General features: G+C 39.8%; 1 protein-coding gene across 1 annotated transcript; it reads left to right on the top strand.

Moving 5' to 3' along the window:
• Nucleotides 1-1,894: 1,894 nt before the first annotated feature.
• On the top strand, nucleotides 1,895-20,795 carry LOC139709901 (nucleotide exchange factor SIL1-like). The gene is made up of 8 exons (XM_071621858.1): nucleotides 1,895-2,001; nucleotides 3,363-3,543; nucleotides 5,631-5,746; nucleotides 7,030-7,143; nucleotides 8,934-9,116; nucleotides 10,178-10,299; nucleotides 11,289-11,556; nucleotides 20,639-20,795. The coding sequence occupies exons 1-8, from the start codon at nucleotides 1,912-1,914 to the stop codon at nucleotides 20,708-20,710; spliced, it is 1,146 nt and encodes a 381-aa protein (XP_071477959.1). The 5' UTR covers nucleotides 1,895-1,911; the 3' UTR covers nucleotides 20,711-20,795.
• The last annotated feature ends 343 nt before the right edge of the window (nucleotides 20,796-21,138 follow it).

Below are 21,138 nucleotides of genomic sequence, written 5' to 3'. Positions count from 1 at the left end.
AAAAATGAAAGGGGGCGCAACCGGTGCGACCCCTTTAATTTTCTCCCTTTTATTTCTTTTAGTTAAAAAAAGAAGAAAAGAAAATCAAAGGGGGCGCACTGGGTGCGCCCCCTTGGATCCGCCACTGGATAGGTTAACACCTCTCCTCCCCCTCCCCCACCCCCACTCCCGCTAGGTCGGTGTCAAATCCAGAGTCTGACTTGAAATTAATGGCTGAGCGAGATACAATAACCGTCATGGTTATGATTTGAGTATTATTACAATCTCCCCTTTTTGAGAACCAGTATGACCGAAACTGTCGGCCATGCCCACATACGTAGCGGAGAAGCAGGGTGGCTATGGCAGTTCTGCCCCCGACAATTTTCACCCTGCCCCCTTTTCTTCAGACTCGAATATTAGATTTTCGAATGATTTACATTCTGTAAATGAAATACTCACTCAACAACTATTAGCCTACAGAATATAATATTTTCTCGTATATCAGTTTTGCTAATTACACTTTCCGTAATTATCCTTGAGTTCTCCCCCTCCCCCGGTCTCCTGCCCCCCCCCCCCCCCCATCATTTCTTCGCACGGCCTGACGTCTCTTGCACTCCTTCACCATTGCCAGGAAGTGATCCTATAGGTCTACCTGAAAGAGGTGATAAACATTATCTTCAGCAGCACAAATCCAAGAAGGATGGTACTGAACTTGGTTTATACAACAACTATAGGCCCAGACAATGGGGGGGGGGGGGGAAGAAAATCATTTTTTTTCTATATGGTTGTTAGGCTTACACGTGTCAAACCAAGCCACTTAAAGTCAAAATGAACTGTTTTTATGTTTAGGGATACTTCCCCCAGACCAGACTCCCTCAGAAGGGTTAACGGAAATTCCAATTTTGACCCCGAAGGAAAAAAACAAAGAAGCAAAAACTATCATCTGGCATTCACTTCATTTGAGCATTGATGATTTTTCAGCCGATCACACCCCGTAAGGGCCTGAAAAATTCAGAGATTGTTTTTTTTTTTTTAATGCAATCTTTTCAGTCATGTTTTCACTGCCAAAAACAATTATTGATATAATACGGGATCTGACTATGCATGCAGTACCGTATAATGTATCAATAACGATTTCTTTTTTTTGTTTTGATTTAAGGAGTACACGACACTTGAAATGTTCGAAAATTTTAATATCGTTTCTATGATCGAATTTGATGGAAGAAAGTCAATTATCATCTTTTTCACATCTCAGCCACGTCTGCCTTATTCCTCTAATAGAACACGGCAACTCCATAAGAAACCCTGTCAATAAAACAGCCCCAATACGATCGAAGCTGATCATCACGTGCTTTGAACATTGCGTGGTGGCTGAAAATGGGATTCTAAACTACTCTAAGCTTTTCCTCTTTTTTCTTCAGACGTAAAAACCACTCAAAATATGTAATGTTGGGAATATCTTGCAGTTTATAATCAGATTTACCACCCCAACAAACAACGGGTGCTAAAAATTACTAGTTCGCTTTTTTTTTTTTTTTTTTTTTTGGTCAAATGCCTAAACACTTACGATCGTTGTTTTACTAGAGAAGTGTCTAACACATTTAAATCTTCAAGGATCCAAAGAGCAAAGAGTGAAGTAAGTCAAAAGAGTCGTTGCATCAGGGATGTGGCAACCTCCCGGGATGCATGATCATTATTTGATGAAGCTACACCATCAGCTGAGTCGACACTACATACTAGTACACGTGTCTTTGTTGAAGTATAACACGTGTACTTGCGGTGACGTAATTCGTCAGCATACAGACCACTCTCGCTGGATACGCGGTGGATGTACACGTACCACTGTGCGCCGCGTAAACGCACGGTGTAACATATATAGTACCATACCGATACGGTACCGGTACTCATTCATACTCGTATCAGAGCGCTAAAATGACCATGATAGCTACTACCAAGGTACTGATTGTGTACTGTCTGGCTGTGATGCTACACATTTCACTAATGTGTGGCGTGATATCGATGGTAAGTCCTGCTGAATCCAAGTTCTATTACTAGTAACTGACGTAATTAAATGAGTTCGATGCAGGATATGTGCCGCTGTAGGAAGGGTGTCTGTGGCAGACAATCACGCCAGAGCACCGGGGGTGGAATATGTCGGAGTTCCGATGCGTGATGAATGATTGGTATGATAAACGTTTGATATAACGAGCAAAGAAGTTGAATCGGAGAAATCGAACTCTTGACTGTTAAGAAAATCTTCGGGTTTATAAGTTCCAGATGATACATGTGAAATCCATTTTGCCTATTTTCAGTGCCTTTCAGTTAATGTGGCCGTGAAATTTAACACTCAAAGTTTAGGTCAAAAAGTCGCATTCATGCACTTGTAATAAATACAGCGATAGAGCTGTCGTGCGCTCACCAGTCAACGGTGCTGCTGTGCCTGTAGGCTGTAGCCTATGTCACCAGTTAGTTATGGCTGTTATGAGCATTGATTGTAATTTGTGGTTTTATGCTGCAGAAGGTATAAGTGTAAATATGCTCCCGATAATGATTTGGTAGATTAATATCACAGCTGGATTTGATACTTCGGGTGGGGGGGGGGGGGGGGGGGGGGGGGGGGTGGAGGAGGAGGAGCTAAGGACAATGCTGATAAGTAAGCACACATATTGACCGAAAGATCGGTCTGTATCTGGTCGTCGGGAATATGTTCCGCGGATCCCCTCGGGAGGAGAGCGATAACGTCAAAAAAAGAAAAGACTCCTCCGGACAGACAGATCTTTCTGTCTATGTTATGACACATACAAAAAACTTGTAGGCCTACTTCTGAATTGCTCATTATTCATAAAGCTTAATGTCTCAAAGGATTCATTTTCTCCATGACTCAACTCAGAAAGTATCTAAATACTTTTCAGAATACTTGTTCTTTAAATAACACAGCAAGTTGAAAGATCACATTTTGGTCATTTTGTATTTTGTATTCCTCTTCCTTTTGTGTCTTGTGAGAAAGATGGCTGCCCGTGAAGATCACCATACATTCATCCTAGACCCTTGGCTGTCTGAGGAATTACCAACATTTTCTAAATCTTTGTCTATTATAGTGATATTGCCTTTTGGTAAAGTAGAGCAGTTTTATTCAAATACCTGAATATCTGTAGCTCTAAATTACATGTATTCCAATCATGTTTCACCCAAGTAATGCCCCAAACTGAATCATTTCAGCATAACTCAGCAGAGGAGGTAGACCATTGTGATGTAAAAGAAGAGAAGAAAGTTTTTGCTTGAAGTTATGACTGTGATGCATGTTGAGAATTTTAAGCACTACAAGTACATTCCCCCCCCCCCATGTTTTGTCTTGTTTTTTTTTTGTTTTTTTTTCATCACAGGGTGCTGAATTTAAAGGCTCCTCAACTGCAATCACAGTACATGAGAGTGAGAAAGAAGGTGAGCTCATACGGGGTGATGACCACCAAGAAGAAGATGATGGTGTGGTGATGGTGACGGATGAGGAGAGAGAAAACTTTGAAGTCTTCGTACCGACAAGGGAGTGGCAAACTATCCAGGAAGGTACGTTAGTGATTAGATTTAAAATCACCTGTTGTCAAACCCACCTTTCTTACTTAGTCTGTAAAGATGAATCTATATAAACACAGACCTGCCAAATGTAGGCTTATTCATTTCAAACTATCTATATCTTATTTTGTCAGACTGAGATCACAGATGTCAGCCATCAATTACCATATGGCCGTGGCTACTTCAGTATGTACCTTAACCCATTGAGGACGAGTCCCGAGTATACTCGGGCAAGTGTCTATGGGAAATGCATGTTGTAGCAAAATCAGTCCGTCATCAATGGGTTAAAATTGCCAGAGACTTATATGATGAAATGATAAGTACTAGACAAAAAAGTAAACACCATATATTAAAGAATTGAAGAAACAAGTAAGTTTTCCCAGAAAAACAGCTGCATTAACTACAAAATTCTGATGGGTTGTGTGCATATAGTCAAGTCTAATGCGACATCAGAATCTTATTGGGCATACAATCGGTTTTCTCTTAGCAGTAGGGCATCAATGAATTGGATGCACAGGCCAACATGTTATAGGTGTAAGTCATCATCAAATTATGCAAGTGTTTACTGTATCTCGTTACTTGCTTGAAAGTGAATGATATTTATTGATTGCAATGATTCATTCATAATGTTCAACTGTGGAGGGCCTCTCGATCTGCAGTGGTCATGAGAGAGAGTGAGAGAGAAAAGAATATATAGGGGAGTTGCTTTTGCAGCTCTAGGCATACTTCCAAACACCTCAAGCTTTGATTTTGCAGTGCTGTACTAGAACTGCCCTAGTTCATTAGCAGTGTTCCCTGGAAAACTCCTTGCAGCTTTTAATACATTCACTTGATTGTGAATCAGTTCTTGGGAAGGCATACAGTATGTCCAAAGTCTTGTGAATGGGCTTTGGGTAGTAAAATTATAGCATTCATGAGCATAATGAAATGGTGGCTATGCTGTTTAGGTGATCTTTTAAACAGGAAATGTTTTTTGCCCTATCAAGCAACTCTCGCGCAGAGCACGCCAAGTTTGCAGTAGTAGTAGATTCTAATGTTAAATGATCAAGAGATAAGTAGAAAAGACTCATGTGCATGTTGAATTATATTTTTGTCCCCATTGTATCTTTTTGTGCCCATAGCAGGCAAATTAAAGACCTGCAAAGTTTCCCTGATTCCGCACAAGCCCCCCCCCCCCTAAAAAAAGCAAAAAAGCAAAAAAAAAAATTTTCTTCATGTCCTAATATGAAGTTAAAAGCAAAATCTGTGTTGTATCTTGAAGTGGATGTAAAACATACATTTTGTAGCTCTTTGAGTGCTGTCTGGAACCTCCCTTATTTTGATGTGTTAATGCTGGCAGTATAGGCCTACTATTGTAAGCAAGCACTGTGGATCAAGGGTAATCCAGCACACTACAATTGGAATTTGCTGGCCTGTGAAAAACACTAGAAAATACTGCATTCTGTAATCATTGCTTACATGCACCCGTGCACTGTGAGTAATTAAAAAAAAAAATGAAGAAGTTAATACCTAAGGGAGAATTTGGGCATATTATTGGAGCATGCGAATGTGGAGTGTAAGAGTCAATTCTTGTCTGTTTGGTAAAGAAAGAGGAATCAATTTTCATGTAGGTTTAGACCTAAAATTAAGGATGAGCACAAAAATCATTCTTGTGTGGAATAATGTAGTTGTTGTGTGAATGTTCAGCACACACAATGAGATGCTTTCATATGGTCCTTGTTTGTACAGGAATGACCATAATGTCAAAGCAGAGATAGAAACAGAAACTTTAACCCGTTGAGGACGGATTGACTTTGCTATAACACACATATCCCATAGACACCTGCCTGAGTGTTCTCGAAACTTATCTTCAAAGGGTGTATGTGAGATTCTCCTGTCTAATCCCCCTAGCAAGCTGGAGTCTGATTTGTGCATGTGCGTAGCGTACATCACAAGCATGAAGTGCAGTGTCCCTTGCCACCAGGGTTTGAAACAAAGTTTGTCATTATCTCTGCTCAAACTCTGTTTTGCCTGTTATGAGAAACTATAAACACAGAAATACATGAAATAATGATAAATTTCTCTTGATCTCTACTTGTCAGGTCAAGCCATTCCGGCAGGACTCCATGTGAGAATCAACCTTGCCACTGGAAAGAAGGAAGCAAAACTTCTTGACGAAGATGAGGAACAGGCGACCGCTTCCAAGGAGGATGTGAATGTGAGTTCACCCATTGACTCTACCCTGAAAGGTCATTCTGGTTCAAGGACAACCATGATGCCACCCCTGAGTCTGGATTCTAGCAAGCCTCCTCCCCCCCCCCCCCCCTTACAGTAACCACTCTTGTTGAGAGATTATCAAAGAGGATAATCCTAATCCTGTTTACTAAATGCATCATACATGTAATGCTCTCTGTGCTCATTTATGCTAAATGTGACCAGTCATGAGAAAAACCTGAATAAGTCATTGAACATTAGTTCTCTGATATTAGCAATTTGTAATTTTGCAGACTATAGGCATTGTAGTTAGATCAGGGCCGGCGCAGCATTTTCAAAAGTGTGGGGGCCTACTTCCGGGTTTCTTTAGCTCACAAGCAAAAAAAAAAGAAAAAGAAAAAGAAAAAGGTCCTCAGCTCATTCTCTCCCCTTCCATTTCTGGGTGTTTTCACCTGACAAGCAAAAAACATAACCTTACCGCCGCCGTACTTCAAGATCTTTCTGTTTCTCTTTTAGTGCCACTTACATACTTCCGGGTTAAAAAAAAAAAGTGTGGGGGCCCAAAGTGATGACACCTTATGTATTCCTTTGTATGGTGCACAAAAAGTGTGGGGGCCCGAGCCCCCACAGCCCCCACGGCTGCGCCGGCCATGTAGATGTCATCTGGTCTTCTTTATGTCCACACTTGCAACAGAAGAAAGCCGTGAATACTGAATTTAATTGGCTGAAAGTGACTACCATTGATTTGTGTGTGTGTCAGTTGGATATCGCTCATAATTTTGAGAAAATAATCTTTGTAGTGTGGCTGCAGTCAAGCGTACGCAACTTCTTTTAAAGCACATTAATAACATGCTTCATGAACCAAAATGTTCTAAATCTAACAATTAACTTTGTATACTTTGAAGTATAATTGTTGTATGATAAAACTTCTGACTGTTAAACAGCAAACTTTGGATTGTGTTATGTCAGCTGAATCACATCTGATTTCCTCAGCCTTGTGTCTGCAAAATATCAGAATATATTAGGGGTCAGAGGTGTATTCCTGGATTACTTGTATTTTAGCTGTGACCCCAAACTGTTTTGCCGCTGTATTCCCTCTGTCCTGTCCAGTACTCGTTATTGATTTGAGTCCCATATTCTCACTGATCTGTAATCTGGCAAATGTGTATATTGTTTCTTTGTTAATTCCTTTGTAAGACTGCCGAGAAAAAAACAAACAAAGAAATAAAAGCGCACCAGTCTGAATGATCTTGAAATGTAATATTTGTGAATGAACTCTGATTGCAGCATGAATCTGAGGAGGTCCAACATGCCAGGAAGGAACTAGAGAGACGGCTAGCCAAGATGGAAAACGATGATGAGTGTGAGAAAGGTGAATGCAAGACTGACAGTGAGGAACTGGTAAGCATGTTTATGTATCACATCAGAGGGTTGGCCAGTATTCGAATCATACAAGGATCATTCTGTTCCCATTTGACTGAAACAATTAACCAACAAACAAGCACACAAACAACACTACATCATTACTATGACAGGTATGAATGCTAATTGGGTTGAATTTGCTTGTCATTTTGGTCCATAGCTCGTGTATTTACTGGATGAGCACCATCTGAATACAAGTTTAGCTGCCAACAATGTTATACATGTATGGGACAATCCTATAGTACGTGGTGGTTCCATTTCATGCCGTAACCCGTTGAAGACTAGTCCCAAGTATACTCGGGCAGGTGTCTATGGAAATACGTGCTGTAGCAAAATCAGCCCATCCTCAATGGGTTAAAAGCAAAGAGTATAGAAGCTAGCGCTAAGAGGGCGTACTCTTGCGATTTCGGGTGTAGTACGCCATGGAGCCCCACATGGAGCCCAATGGCGGCCATTGTAGTGATAATAATACGAGCTTCTTAACACGTGAGCCTATGGAGCAAACTGTGCCTTCCGTACATTTTCTTCACTTTAAGGAGGCACAGGGCGGTAAAACTGTGTTTCAGACCCCAAAATATCACCAGTTCTAAGCATATTTTCTGTTGATACGTTAAAAAAAATTTGAAGTAATGTCATTTACTTTTCAATCTGTAGTCCCTCAAAGTTTGTGTTTGAGCTGACAAACGCCGTCTATCTCTTTCTCTCTCGGGCTACTTTAGCTCAAACTTTGTGGGACCGCATATTGGAAAATAAATGACATTTCTTCAATTGCATTCCATGATTAGACAGGAATGATACCTCTGTATGACAAAATGAGGTCGTAAGTACATCTGTTCACCTGTATGCCCCCTGAAAAGGGGAAAAATGAAAGGAAGACAGAAATCACTACTATACTGCTATTATATGATCACGTAATATACGCCCTTTATCGGTCTGTTACCTAATGGCGCCCGTATTTTGCCCATGAGCGTACTACGTGAAATCACGGGAGTAAGCCCTCTTAGCACAGCTTCTATACTCTGTGGTTAAAAGCATATTAATGTTTTAGCAAATTTTAAAGGGATCATACAGTTTTGGTTGAGACCTAATTTTAGGTTTCTAACATTTTTTTGGTGAGATAATGAGAAACCTCTTATGAAATATGAAAGAGCATGTAATTCTATGAGGAATTCAACATTTATTTGATGAAAATTGGTTTTGAAATGGCTGAGATATCCAAAACAGAGCGATTCTAATAAAGGACCCACACTTTATAACGATCACTTTGTTTTACTTTGTTTTTGGATGTTTCAGTCATTCCAAACCCGATTTTCATCAAATAAACTTTGAATTCCTCTTAAAATGGTATGCTCTGTACTACATCATACATGTTTTCTTGGTATCTTGCAAAAAGTTAAAAGCCCAATTCTCATCTCTACCAATACTGTACTATCCCTTTAATGCAAAAAGTTCCTCTTCCCACAATATTTGCTGACATTTGTTATTTTAATCTTTGTTGGAGGTACAGTGTAAGTGTGAAATAAAAGAGGAATATTTCAGTTTTGTTTGTTTGTTTAGTTGGTTTAAATAGGAAAGGCGGCTGTGACTAGAGATGATTTGAAGGTTGCAGTAGTTGGAGCCAGTATCCATGGAAACAACATTGCTCTTCATTGGTGAATATATGCTTATGACTAGCAGCAGGGAGTGAGCATTCATTTTGATAAGAACATTTGTCCTGTCGAGGATATACTCAGTCTCTTATTTATTCATTTATATTTTACTTCTTGTAGATAGAAGAGGTAAAGAAGCGGTACAGATCCATCGAGGAGCTGAAGAAGGAATTTGCCGATTTGAATCTGAATGTGGAGACAGACTTTGAAATTATGACAAATCTCATCACAGAGTACAAGGAGACTACATCAACAGAACGTCGAGCAGTCATCCTACAAGACCTCGAGTACTATGTTCACCAGGTACACTTCAATGCTGCCAACTTGATACTATGTTAGTCTCTTAGCAACAGAAGGCATTATCTTGTCTGCATTAATTTAGCAACTAGGTATTCTTTATTTTGTAGAAAAACAAGGATTATGAAGTTAGAGATGTTCGTATGAGACAGTTACATTGGTCACAGTCACAGTCATTAAAGCCATGTTCTTTATTCAAGTTCTGTGTAGAAAGTGGTGACTGTATCAACAATAAGTCATCTTGCGTGTAGACTCTGTAAGAAGTAAAAGATATAATGAAAAGTCAACATTTTAGCAGTGTGGAAATTTTTGTGCATGCGGGGTGACATAAAACTAGCTAAAAATGAAGGCACACAAATTCTTTGCTTGTTTTATGTAATCCTTTTTAAAATTTTGAGTCGATGGCATTAAAAGCATGTGAAATTCATCTTACTTGGATGAGTGAGAAAAATAACTCACGCAAAAGTTTCCACTTTTGCAGTAGGTCCTTACAGACTGTAGCAGTGGTGGTTGAATTGGACATGTAAAAAACAACAAATTTGGGGGGGGGGGGGGCAGTGGTTAAAGTCGACGTATTTGGCTCCTTGGGGTGATACAAAGTTGACCAAATTGCACACACTTACATGGATATTCATATCTTCCCTCTATAAATCTTACATCGTTTTACTTGGCTTTGTAATCTTGATATTTTTATTGATGCTTAAGTATTAGAGTTCCTAGTTACGTGGCATTGAGATTTCTGGGTAATCATTGTGCCATTGCATTTTCATACTGAAAAGTTTGATTACTTACATCTAACTACATGAATTGTCTTCAAATTCAGACCACATGACATCAAAAGTATTATACCCCTGTCCCCCAAATCTAACACCATCAGTCAATTTCTTCCAGGAGTGTAAGGAAGTTTCAAAACTTTCTGTACCCTTTGTTTTTGGGGAATCTTAAAAGCCCCACCTTCCTCCCATCTTTTCCATGCCTTATGTAATCCGGCTGTATGTGCAGTCATTCTATATCGGTCAGTTCTCTATCGCCTTTCATCTCTTACTGACTCTTAATCCTATGCATAGGTTGATAATGCTGTGGATCTTGAGCGATTGGGTGGCTGGGAGATTTTGATGGCTGCCCTGAATAATACCAGTGAAGCCCTACAGACAGAGGCAGCTCATGTCATTGGATCAGCCGTACAAAGGTAACCTTGTAGATCACAGTTACATCGAGGTAACCAAGCTGTATGTCATACAGTTGGACAGAAAGACAGACAAAATAAACGAGACAGATCTTTATTGATGATGATGATGATGATGATGAGGATGATCCACAGCATTTGTATAGCGCCATATATCTGTTGTAGAAACATTGATAGGTGCAGACTCCTCCAAGAAAGTTAGCAGTTGAATGCCTGGTGAAAAATGTGAGTCTTGAGTGAGGCTTTGAAGTGATCCAGATTGTTAAATTGATGCAGCATTCAAAATACTTGTGGTGCAGAAAGTCATGCTACATTCATATGGCAGGGAAATAAGATGTATAAAATGAAGAGCAACAAGCAAGAAATGCCCTTGACAACTCCTACAGCATTAACAAAATGTGTCTTAAGGTAGTTCTAGCGGTTGAAATTACTAACTTGAATGAAAAATCAAAATTTGACAGGAAAGTTTTAGAGATCTATTTCACTCTCCTGTATCTAATAGAGTTTGGTGATGTTCTGCTTACTGTTTGAAAATGGGGGGGGGGGGGGGGGAATGTTTCGTCTGTTTCCTCTTCTCTGGGGTCACATGTTAACCACAAGTATGACATATTTTGTGCTCAGATGTTTTCTATAAAACTCTTTCATAGTAATTGTTTGCTTTTAACTCTTTTTCTCATGAACACTGGAACTTCTGAGTTCACATGTTGTCCATATTTCACATGTAGGAATGAAAGCTCTTTGCATTCCATTCCAGTGCACTACTTGTCTGTGTTTCAGAGGGAGAGATTTACAAACTGTGTGTGTGTGTGTGTGTGTGGTGTACTTCACATAGGCTGTATTAACTGTTTTTTTTGGGGGGGGGGGGGTGGTGGGGGGAGTTCAATTGCAAATTTTCTTGACTAGGATTTGAAAACAAAACTAATTCTAGAAATATGCGATAATGACATTGTCTTAATTTCTTTTTTTTTCTCTCTTTTTTTGCCTCTTGACAGTAACCCAAAAGCCCAGGTAGCAGCAATCGATCACGGAGCTATGCAACTCCTCCTGCACCTCTTGAGGACAACTCCATCACCAGCCACTCAGAAGAGGGCGCTATTCGGACTGTCTTCCCTCCTGCGCTTCTTTCCTTATGCCCAGAAGAAGTTCCTGGATCTCGGGGGTCTCAATTTACTGTCTGGTCTTGTTCAGGAGGACACACCGGGGCGCACGCCGCTCCAGATCAAGAGTGTGACACTGCTCCACGATCTGCTCATTGAACAGGTGATTTGAGTTCTAGGAATTCATGGAATTTTGTTTTTATGCCTCCGCCAACGAAGTGGCCGGAGGCATTATGTTTTCGGGTCGTCCGTCCGTACGTATGTACGTCCATCCCGTTTTGTTTTTGTCGATATCTCAAGAATCGTGTGGTGGTTTTACATCAAACTTGGTATGAGGGTATATCCTGGGGGGATAATACTTTGTTTGGATTTTAGGGTCACGGGGTCAAAGGTCAAAGGTCACAGATTATTTTGTGAAAAAAAAGGTTGAAAATTCATGTTTTTCTCCATATCTCGCAGATGGTTCAAGGTATCTTCATGGAACTTAGTGTATATGCTTTTTCCAATAGGCAGTGATTATCTGGAAGTTGGGGGTCATGGTTTAAAGGTCAGGGGGTCAAAGGTGAAGGTCAACTCCTCAAAATATCACTACTTTCCTTATATTTATGCAATGCCTGAAGATTTTTTTTTTTTTTTAACTTGATGTATACATGTATTACCCAATATATATTCTGTGGGAAGTTTCTTGCCAAAAGGTCAAAGGTCAAGTGAAAGTGCTGAATTGCACTTTTTCCTCCATATCTCAAAAGTAACTCAAGGTATCATCATGAAACTTACACATTTATGCATGTTCAACCTAACAGTGATTCTCTTTGGAACTGTGAGGTCAAAGGTCAAAGGCCAGGTTTAGATAATGCTATTTTCCCATTTGATACTGAAATTATACTTTTTCTCAATACTGTGAAAATTACTCAATGCATAAACTTATAAAAGGGTCAAAAGTCAAGTAAAAATCATCAGTTCCCCAAATACCTGCACTCTGACATTTTAATCATTCATCCAATTGAACCTAGTTCTAGGAAAGTGAACATTCAGCACATTTGTGTCAAACCTGTCATTTTAATATTTTGCCAATTGTGTGAAACTGTCATCACACATTGTCAAGACATTGTACTATAGACCTATTAGGAGAACCATGCATTATGGCGGAGGCATATCAGTCGCCGTAGCGATATATCTAGTTTAAGATTATGATTGATCGAGTCTGATCTGTATTTCAGATTCAGATTCAGATTCATTTATTGCCCATATAGGAAATTCTTTTTGTGGCATATACACATAGGAATATCTACATACATACATACATGCATACATTATATTCATGTACATATACATGTATAAATAAATACAATTTTCAATATATACTAAATCTCAATTGAGTGATATTGATCTCTCGGTGTGGAAGCAGCATAAAGGCTTATGAAAAGTGACAAAGAAAACACTGACAGAGCCCATGAAGCCGGAGAAGGCAGGGAAAAAAAAATGGTATGATATGTGAAACAAGCTCTTCAAGATAGGCCTTGAGCAACAGCCTCTTTTCTAATGGCTGTAATGTGAAAAAAAAATAAATGAGGTACATCAATGCTTAAAAATGAGTTTCCTTGCATCAGAAAGCTTCCAAACAGCACCTTAATATCCTCCACTGTAAAGTCATTCGTATGAAGTACAGAGGATTCATGGTTTTGATTCAAGTTTTGAAATTATGGAGACCTAGGCACTTTCATGGCAGAGACCTGCATGTACAGGGAATTTTTGGAATGAATCACAGTCCTGATCCATAGGCATTTTTGCATGGTGTTTTTCCTGGATTCTCTGGCTGAAAATCAGCATGATGGCCGGGTGTGAGCACGTAATACCAACTATTGGCTTATTTTTTAAACAAGCATGTAATTAGATCGGACTAAGTAGTAGATATTTTGGTCCATGGTGTAGACTATCAGCCAAAATGCACAGTGATTTCATCAGCCTATCAAGTCAAGTGACTTCCTGCAGATTTTTTTTTTTTTTTTAAAATTAGAGGAAGATTGAGTGGAAATGATCAGTTAATGTGATTTGCATTAAAAAAAAAACCCTGAAAAACTTCCACAAATTTGCAAATTTCAGAGAGAAAAAGTAACTTTATTGTTTTAGAATTAGGTTGCCAATCTCGGGAGAAACTCAACCTAAGAGAGAGATTTTTCTCCCATGTGCAAGGAGTGACTCCTTTGAAGTTGATAGGTGCATGTATCCCATAGCCTTATTTAGCAATATCTTTAACCATTGTAAGAGAAGGGCTCAAAAGGGGCTCAACAAAAATCACACAAACAACAAAAAACAACAACAATGAAACACAGAAATGAAGTCCGCCCCCCTCGACGTTTCGCGCTATAATTCTGTCACGCGAGAAGGCCTCATCGCGAGGCTTCTTGACTTTGTTTGTTCAAGTCTCGCGCAACTTTTGAGACCAAATTTGCAACGTCCGCGCATACTTTTGCGAAGCCACGCCCATTTTTGTAATGGAATGTCGCCCCAAAATGAGCACAATTTTGTGATTTTGTGTACATTTGTATGGAAAACAGTGCTCTGTCATGAAAGTCATAAAAACCTGATTATTTTTAACAATTAATCACTTTCATTGATAAATTTTATGCTAATTATGGTAGAAAAGTGGTCAGTGACAATTTCCAATAAAAATACAAAGAAAAAACAAAAGTTGAAAAACAAAGAAATACAGAAATTCTGAAAACAATAAAATACATAAGAATAGAAATGAGTTTTGAAAGTTCTTGTGATGTACAAATGTTGAATATGCTAAAACAGATTTACAGATCAAAAATTAGACTCTCAATGCTTTTAGTTAGGCTAAAATTTGATCTTGAGCTTAATTTGCATAATTAATTAATTAAAATTAGACATTGATTGTTTCAAAAAATCTTATGACACAATCTTGTAGATTATGACGTGGGTCTCACGCATGGAAAATTTTATCGCGATCGCACCACCGATGGCCGAGATCTCGGGGGCGGAATCCACACCCCCCCGGTCTTAGCATAGCCAAAAAAGCCCAGCCCTTTTAGGGTTAAAGGCTAGTACAGCAGAGACATTCTAACCCATTGTTCATGGGAACCAAATGTGATGTATGATTAATGTACACTGAATCACTGTGGAACAGATCTGCAGCTGCCGCATTCCGTGCGAAAAGTTCAGAGACCATCAGCGAGAAATACACCATAACTTTGTCAACTTCAAGAAAGCCTTCGACAGGGTATGGAGGAAGGCACTATGGTATACAATGCGGAAACATAACACAAGTCCAAAACTGATCCAACTCTGTGAGTCACTATACAAATGATGCACAGGATAGAGTGCGTTAGTGAAGGCGTATAGTGCACTCGAGGGTATTTACAATTGTGAAACATGCACAAGGCGAAGCCGAGTGCATGTTGCACTACATTGTAAATACCCGAGTACATTGTAAATACCCACTAACGCCACGAAATAATCCTGTGCATCATTTGTTTTATAAAATGGGTCGAAAATTCAAAAACTAATAGCATTTTTCAGCGTTTTTCACGTACCTTTGTGGGTCAAGACGTCCGAAACATTAACGCACGTCGCACTCGGAAATCCCGCACATATATAAGTATGATGGGGGGTTGGGTTTCCGGACACTTAAGTCCCTGCATGAAAACTTACTTATTTTACATAGAATATGCACCCTTTACCTTAAACTAGACTTGATACAGACTCCTCATATAGGCCTACTAGACAACATACTTTGAAAACGGCGTGAGAATTAACCTGCTAACTCGTTGGATTTGCCCTTCAAAGTGACTCCATGTACGCGTCCGGTCCCACAACGCTTGGTCTACTGTACTGAACGTATAAGAGTACTACTACTAGTATACACCGACTACGTACGCCACACATGTTATGCACAAGGGAAGAAAGGCCGGCCGGCCGGCAGCCCGAACTGGAAGTTGTTTAAAGGATCGACAGCGAGTATGCATGCAATTCAAAGGAGCCACCGCGCGCACAGACGATCGGCAATAGGATTTAACACGCAGTGCAATGGGACTAGAATAACCAAAGCACACGTGACTCATTTCAGCGCTTCCTATTGGCTACATTCTTAAACCCATTTTATAATATATGATAACGCCACTAATGCAGTGATGTATGACAACAGGACTCTGGAATGGTTCCAAACCAATGTTTCTGGAGCAGATCGTGATGGAAGCACTCAAAGATTTTGATGGCACAGTCGCAATCGCGGGAAGGTCAATCAGCAATCTGAGATGCGCTGACGACATTGACCTTATTGCTGGAAATAGAGAAGTGCTAGCAGAGCTGACTTCGCGGCTAGACACTGCTGTCCGCCGATACGGCATGGAAATTAGTCATGAGAAAAGCAAGATAATGACGACTTCAAGACAGAACAAACAAGATGACGAAGCACAGGAGATATGGGTGGATGGGCACGCACTGGAGGAAGTCCACCAATTCAAATACCTGGGCGCCATGATAAATGAGGAGGCCACTTCAACAACAGAAATAAAGACTCGAATGGCCATAGCGACTGCTCAGTTGGCCAAGTTCAACCATGTCTGGAGAAGCAGAGAGGTGAGAGAGAAAACAAAGATTGAACTGATGAAGGCACTGGTGACCTCGATAGCCCTATATGGATGCGAATCATGGATGCTCAGCAAGAATCTGGAGAAGAAAATAGCCGCTTTCGAGATGAGATGCTTCCGCCGATTACTCGAAATCCTTTGGCACGATCGCTGCACCAATGCATCGGTGCTGGAAGAGATCAGGAGGAAAATCGGAGATTATGAACCACTGCTGGACACAATGAGGAGAAGGAAGCTGCAATGGTTCGGACATGTCACTCGACAGCCAGGCACACTAGCGCATACGGTAATGCATGGTCGGGTGGATGGGTGACGAGCTCAAGGAAGACCAAGGAGGAATTGGGTGGATGATGTGAGGAGATGGGTGGAGAAGCCGGTGGAAATCTGTATGAGAATGGCGCAGGATAAGGAAACCTGGAGAAGGACAGCTCAGTGCCCCAACGGCAGAAATGCTACGGGTGTGACCTGCATTTCCATTCATGCTTGCGCTAAGGTGGTGAATGCAGTATTGATGCTATGGGTGCTCTGTGGCTGTGGAAGATGGAGAAATAAATGGGTTCTCAGCCATGTTGTCACGATGTATGGTGTTATTTTTCAAAACCAAATCAAAGTCAGTGAAAGTTTGCTCAAAGTTGACAAACATGAGAAAGAAACAGAATTGTAAATGTCACATTTAATTTACACTATATGAGACAGCAATATCGGTCACAATTACAATGACATAGTGGATTAGGCAGTGATGATATCTTTATCTTAGAAGACTAAAAATCTTCACTGAATTTCCTTTCATCGGACAAAATCACAACAAAGCAGTCATACATTATATGAGTAGAGTTGTAATGATTAAACACTAACAATCTTTTTAAAATGTGAGATGTAGTCACAGAGTTTTGCCCCCCCCCCAAAAAAAAAAGTATTTTGTCTCGTGTCTTACTGTATAAACCATTGCAAAAATGATGAAATGATGACATTATGATTGACATCCCCTGGAGTGTGTTTTGATATTATGAACAACGTCACTTTCATTTAGAGCGTGAGAATTCCGTAACTTTCTTATTGTTTATTTTCTTGGGTTTCTTAGTGGTTCTCTATGAATACTACACTTGTACCTATGCTGCTTTTTTTTAATTTTTAATTTAACTCAGTTTAACAAAGTAAAATTGAACATTGAGTAGCTATCTACAAGAAAAGCTTGTATGCCATTCCTGTACGTTAGTACCTGACTTCTAAAATGTTCCCCAAGTAGAAGTGTTACTTGATATGTTAAACTATATTTGAGTTGGTGCACCATTCATGTTGTAATCGAGTTGGTGCACCATTCATGTTATATTTGAGTTGGTGCACCATTCATGTTATATTTGAGTTGGTGCACCATTCATGTAATGTTTGAGTTGGTGCACCATTCAAATTTTGTTTACAGCTCTTTGAGAGAAGGCAGTGTGCTTGGAGGATCATTCTTCCTCTGAGTTGTTAAAATAAATGAGCCTACAAATCTTGATGTGGTCATTCACATCCCTCGCTCTAGCCAAGGAAATTTATCATGCTCGTTTGTTCTTTCAATTTTTCTAGCAAACATTAAAGGACAAGTTCACCTTCATAAACATAAGGATTGAGAAAATGCAACAATATTAGTAGAACACATCAGTGAAAGTTTGAGGAAAATTGGACAATCGATGCAGAAGTTATGAATTTTTTAAATTTTTGTGTTGGAACCGCTGGATGAGGAGACTACTACAGCTTGTGAGTCATATGCGTACAACAGTATAAGAAAATGTCAAAGAAAATTCAACATATTTTCACTTTTTTCGCATAATAAATGAGCACTTGACTTGCCTCTTTCTAAAGGCAGGGGGAATAATATTACCCATAACATTTGTCGGTAACAAGTCAGGGGAATGTGTACTTTTTTCAAAAGATGGAATTTTGTGAAATTCTCTTTATGTTTTCCTTATATTGTTGTACGCATGTGACATCTAAGTTATTCATACACTGCAGTAGTCTTCTCATCCAGCGGGTACGGCACAAAAACTTCAAAAATTCATAACTTTTGAACGGATTGTCTGATTTTCCTCAAACTTTCAATGATGTGTTCTACTAATATTGCTACATTCTCTCAATCCTTATGTTTATGAAGGTGAACTTGTCCTTTAAGGCAGACTGAAATGTTTATTTTAACCCGTACGCATCCCTTTTTCTTTCTTTTTCCCCCTAAATGCCAATTGATCACTGCTTGTCAAAGGAAGCCCTATGTCACCCTATTGATTGAATCAAGATCTAGATTGAATTGTAGATGATGGTGACACTGGGATAATAAGAAGCAAGTAGAGAAAAACATACATTTTCACTCACTTACCAAAATAGGCATGCATACACAAAATGAGAGAGTGCACGCATACACACACACACACACACACACACACACACACACACACACACAAGAATGGCTGTGGATAGTAAAGTGATTTTTAAGAGGAGCAGCTGCTGGTTGAATGCTTAAACTTTAAATGATTTCTAGTTTTTTTAAACACTCTGTAGGCACACAATATATGACGTGAGAAAAACTGCCGCAATTTGGATGGGCTACCTGTCACATGTTCCTTTGTATTCAGTCATGTAGCCAATTTAATGATAACTTTCAGACAGGCTCCTTTGTGAAATTTTTGTCTATTTGACAAGTACAGTTGAACCTCTCTTATCCGGCCTCCCTTTATCCGGATCTCTCTATTATACGGACGCAATCTCGCTGTGATTTAAAAAAAAATAATTACGGGAGGAAAGGGGGATTCCCAACTCCTTGAGAACTCCTACACAAACACACATGAATTACATATTACTTCCAACATGATTAACATACATTACATCAAATTTCCTTCCAAATTGCTTACCTTCAGACATTTTAACATCCTAACATCCCCAAATCATCGCAAGAACATGGACAGATTATGCGCTCGAGTCCTCTCATATCGCATTGCCACATATAGGTCCATACACAGCCGTCGATATGACTAGATAGACATGCATTGTTTCGAGTCATTGGCTGAGCAAAGAATGATATTGAACACTCAAAAATTGTTCACACACAGTACACACACAAAGAGAGAGAGGGAGACCTACAGTCGACTTTGCCGAGCCGTGATGATCGAATTTTGAAGCATAGTTACTGTTTATAGTACTGTTTATTTTCAAGATCTACTTGATACATTTCTTAATAATTATTTAGGTAAATCATCCCAAGAATTTATAAAAGAAAATGATTTCATTCTTGCAAACACGAACCTCTGTTTTGGGGTCTGTTACTGAGTGTAACAATGAAAAGGTTGCAGTATACACATTACTACTTGTGGTACCTACAGTACAATGGGCTACATCAGTACATATGTATGTATATGTACATGTATAAAGCATTGAGTCTCCCGTATCCGGCCAAATCCCTTATCCAGATGAGCCCCGGTCCCGACTTGTCCGGATACGAGAGGTTCAACTGTATACCCAAGAATGTTGCCTAATCCATATGTCATAACTTTCATTTTGTAGTATGATAATAATATGGTGTTATTTACCCATGGTAGTCTCTTGAGTACTAACACTGCTCTTCCAGAGGGTCCTGCCATAATAATTACCCCAGCATTACCAAATACACTCTTATACACATGGTTAAAGAGGGACAGTGGGGGCAAAGCTGCTTCTCCGGAGATGAACACACCGAGCAGGATTTGAACCCAAGACCTTCTGTTTTAAAATCTTTGGTCCTATCCACTATACCATGCTGTGCTCCAACATTTGATTGTGGCCTAGATGCCCAGCTATCATAGTTATAATGACTTCAAAACATATTTAACTTAGTGATTGTTTGTGATACTGTATATGCCATATATTTTACAACATTTCTATTTTCACAAACTTCAAGACTCAGGTGCTATTCATCAATTCAAAATCACGTGAAAGTATCGACTCTGATCCTGACACAAATGTGGTGTGCAAGCGTGCATCTCACCATTCATAACTGTACTCCACGGTCACAAATTTAACCATTAAGTGGAGTTGGTGGGAAGTCCCGATTCATGAAAAATTAGACTTGCTTAATATATGGCATATACAGTACATTTATCAAATTGTCTTTCTAATACCTATGTGTTGGCTCAGTGAGTAGAGCGGCTGCCCTCACAATCGGGAGGTCGTGGGTTCAAACCCCGGCCGCGTCATACCAAAAGACGTTAAAAGATGGGAGTTGCTGCTACCTTGTTTGCCGTTCAACAGTTGAAAAGGTTAGAGCAACGTCGATCTGGCGCTGCTCAGTGGCTGCCGGGCCCACGATCAATTGGGCAAAATGAATTTCCATTCTTGGACAATAAAATTTGGAGTTTATATCCAAAACAATTATTATTATTATTATTAAGTTGCTCTCAATTGTCCTCCTTATACACATTCATGGGTAGAATTTACATTTCATTTGAATATGCTTCTGTGACTACAGCATATTTGAAATAAGGTTTTGTCATGTCTTTAACACATAATTCCTCTGTTTAATGCATCTCCCGATCTTGTATTTTTAAAGTGTATTATTCAAGATTGCTGCTGTGTGGCATTTGTTGTGTTAATTTCCCCCTTCTGTTTCTTTGTTTTAATGAACAGAGGAATGCCGTCAGCTCCCCTGAGGCCATAGATGACCAGAGTGAGGAAAGGAAGTTGCAGTATGAGAAGTAAGTCAATTATTCCTGCCTGCTTGTGTCATGTGTGCTGCTGCAAATCCCTTGCTTCCATTGTCTGCTGGCTCCTGCCGGACATAACGATTGAGCCTTGGCGGGGATGTTCAGTTCAGTGCCAGAGAGCCGCAGTGAATGTTTTGCCACAGCAGCCTCTCTGAGGAGTGGCATTTGTAACGGCTGACATTTGGGACCCGCCGTAATCCCAGAGCGCGTGTGCCAGTGCCGCCACCGCCGCCGTACCGGTGGTGGTTTTCCGTTTCGTGTCGTGCTTTGTTAAATAGGCCGGCATCATGTGAAACCTGTTGAATATTCATGCATCATTTGTTGTGGTGGGGAAGAGTGATGGAGGGATGGAGGAAAAAAACAAAACAAAACAAAAGGGATGAGAGATGCTTCATCACCAAACACTGCTGCTTCTCATTAGGA

This window comes from Diadema antillarum, unplaced genomic scaffold (assembly GCF_040938485.1).
Source record: "Diadema antillarum isolate AM-2024a unplaced genomic scaffold, OU_Dant_1.0 seq00001480_RagTag, whole genome shotgun sequence".
Taxonomy (NCBI): Eukaryota; Metazoa; Echinodermata; class Echinoidea; order Diadematoida; family Diadematidae; genus Diadema; species Diadema antillarum.
This window is presented reverse-complemented; position numbering and strand designations above follow the sequence as displayed.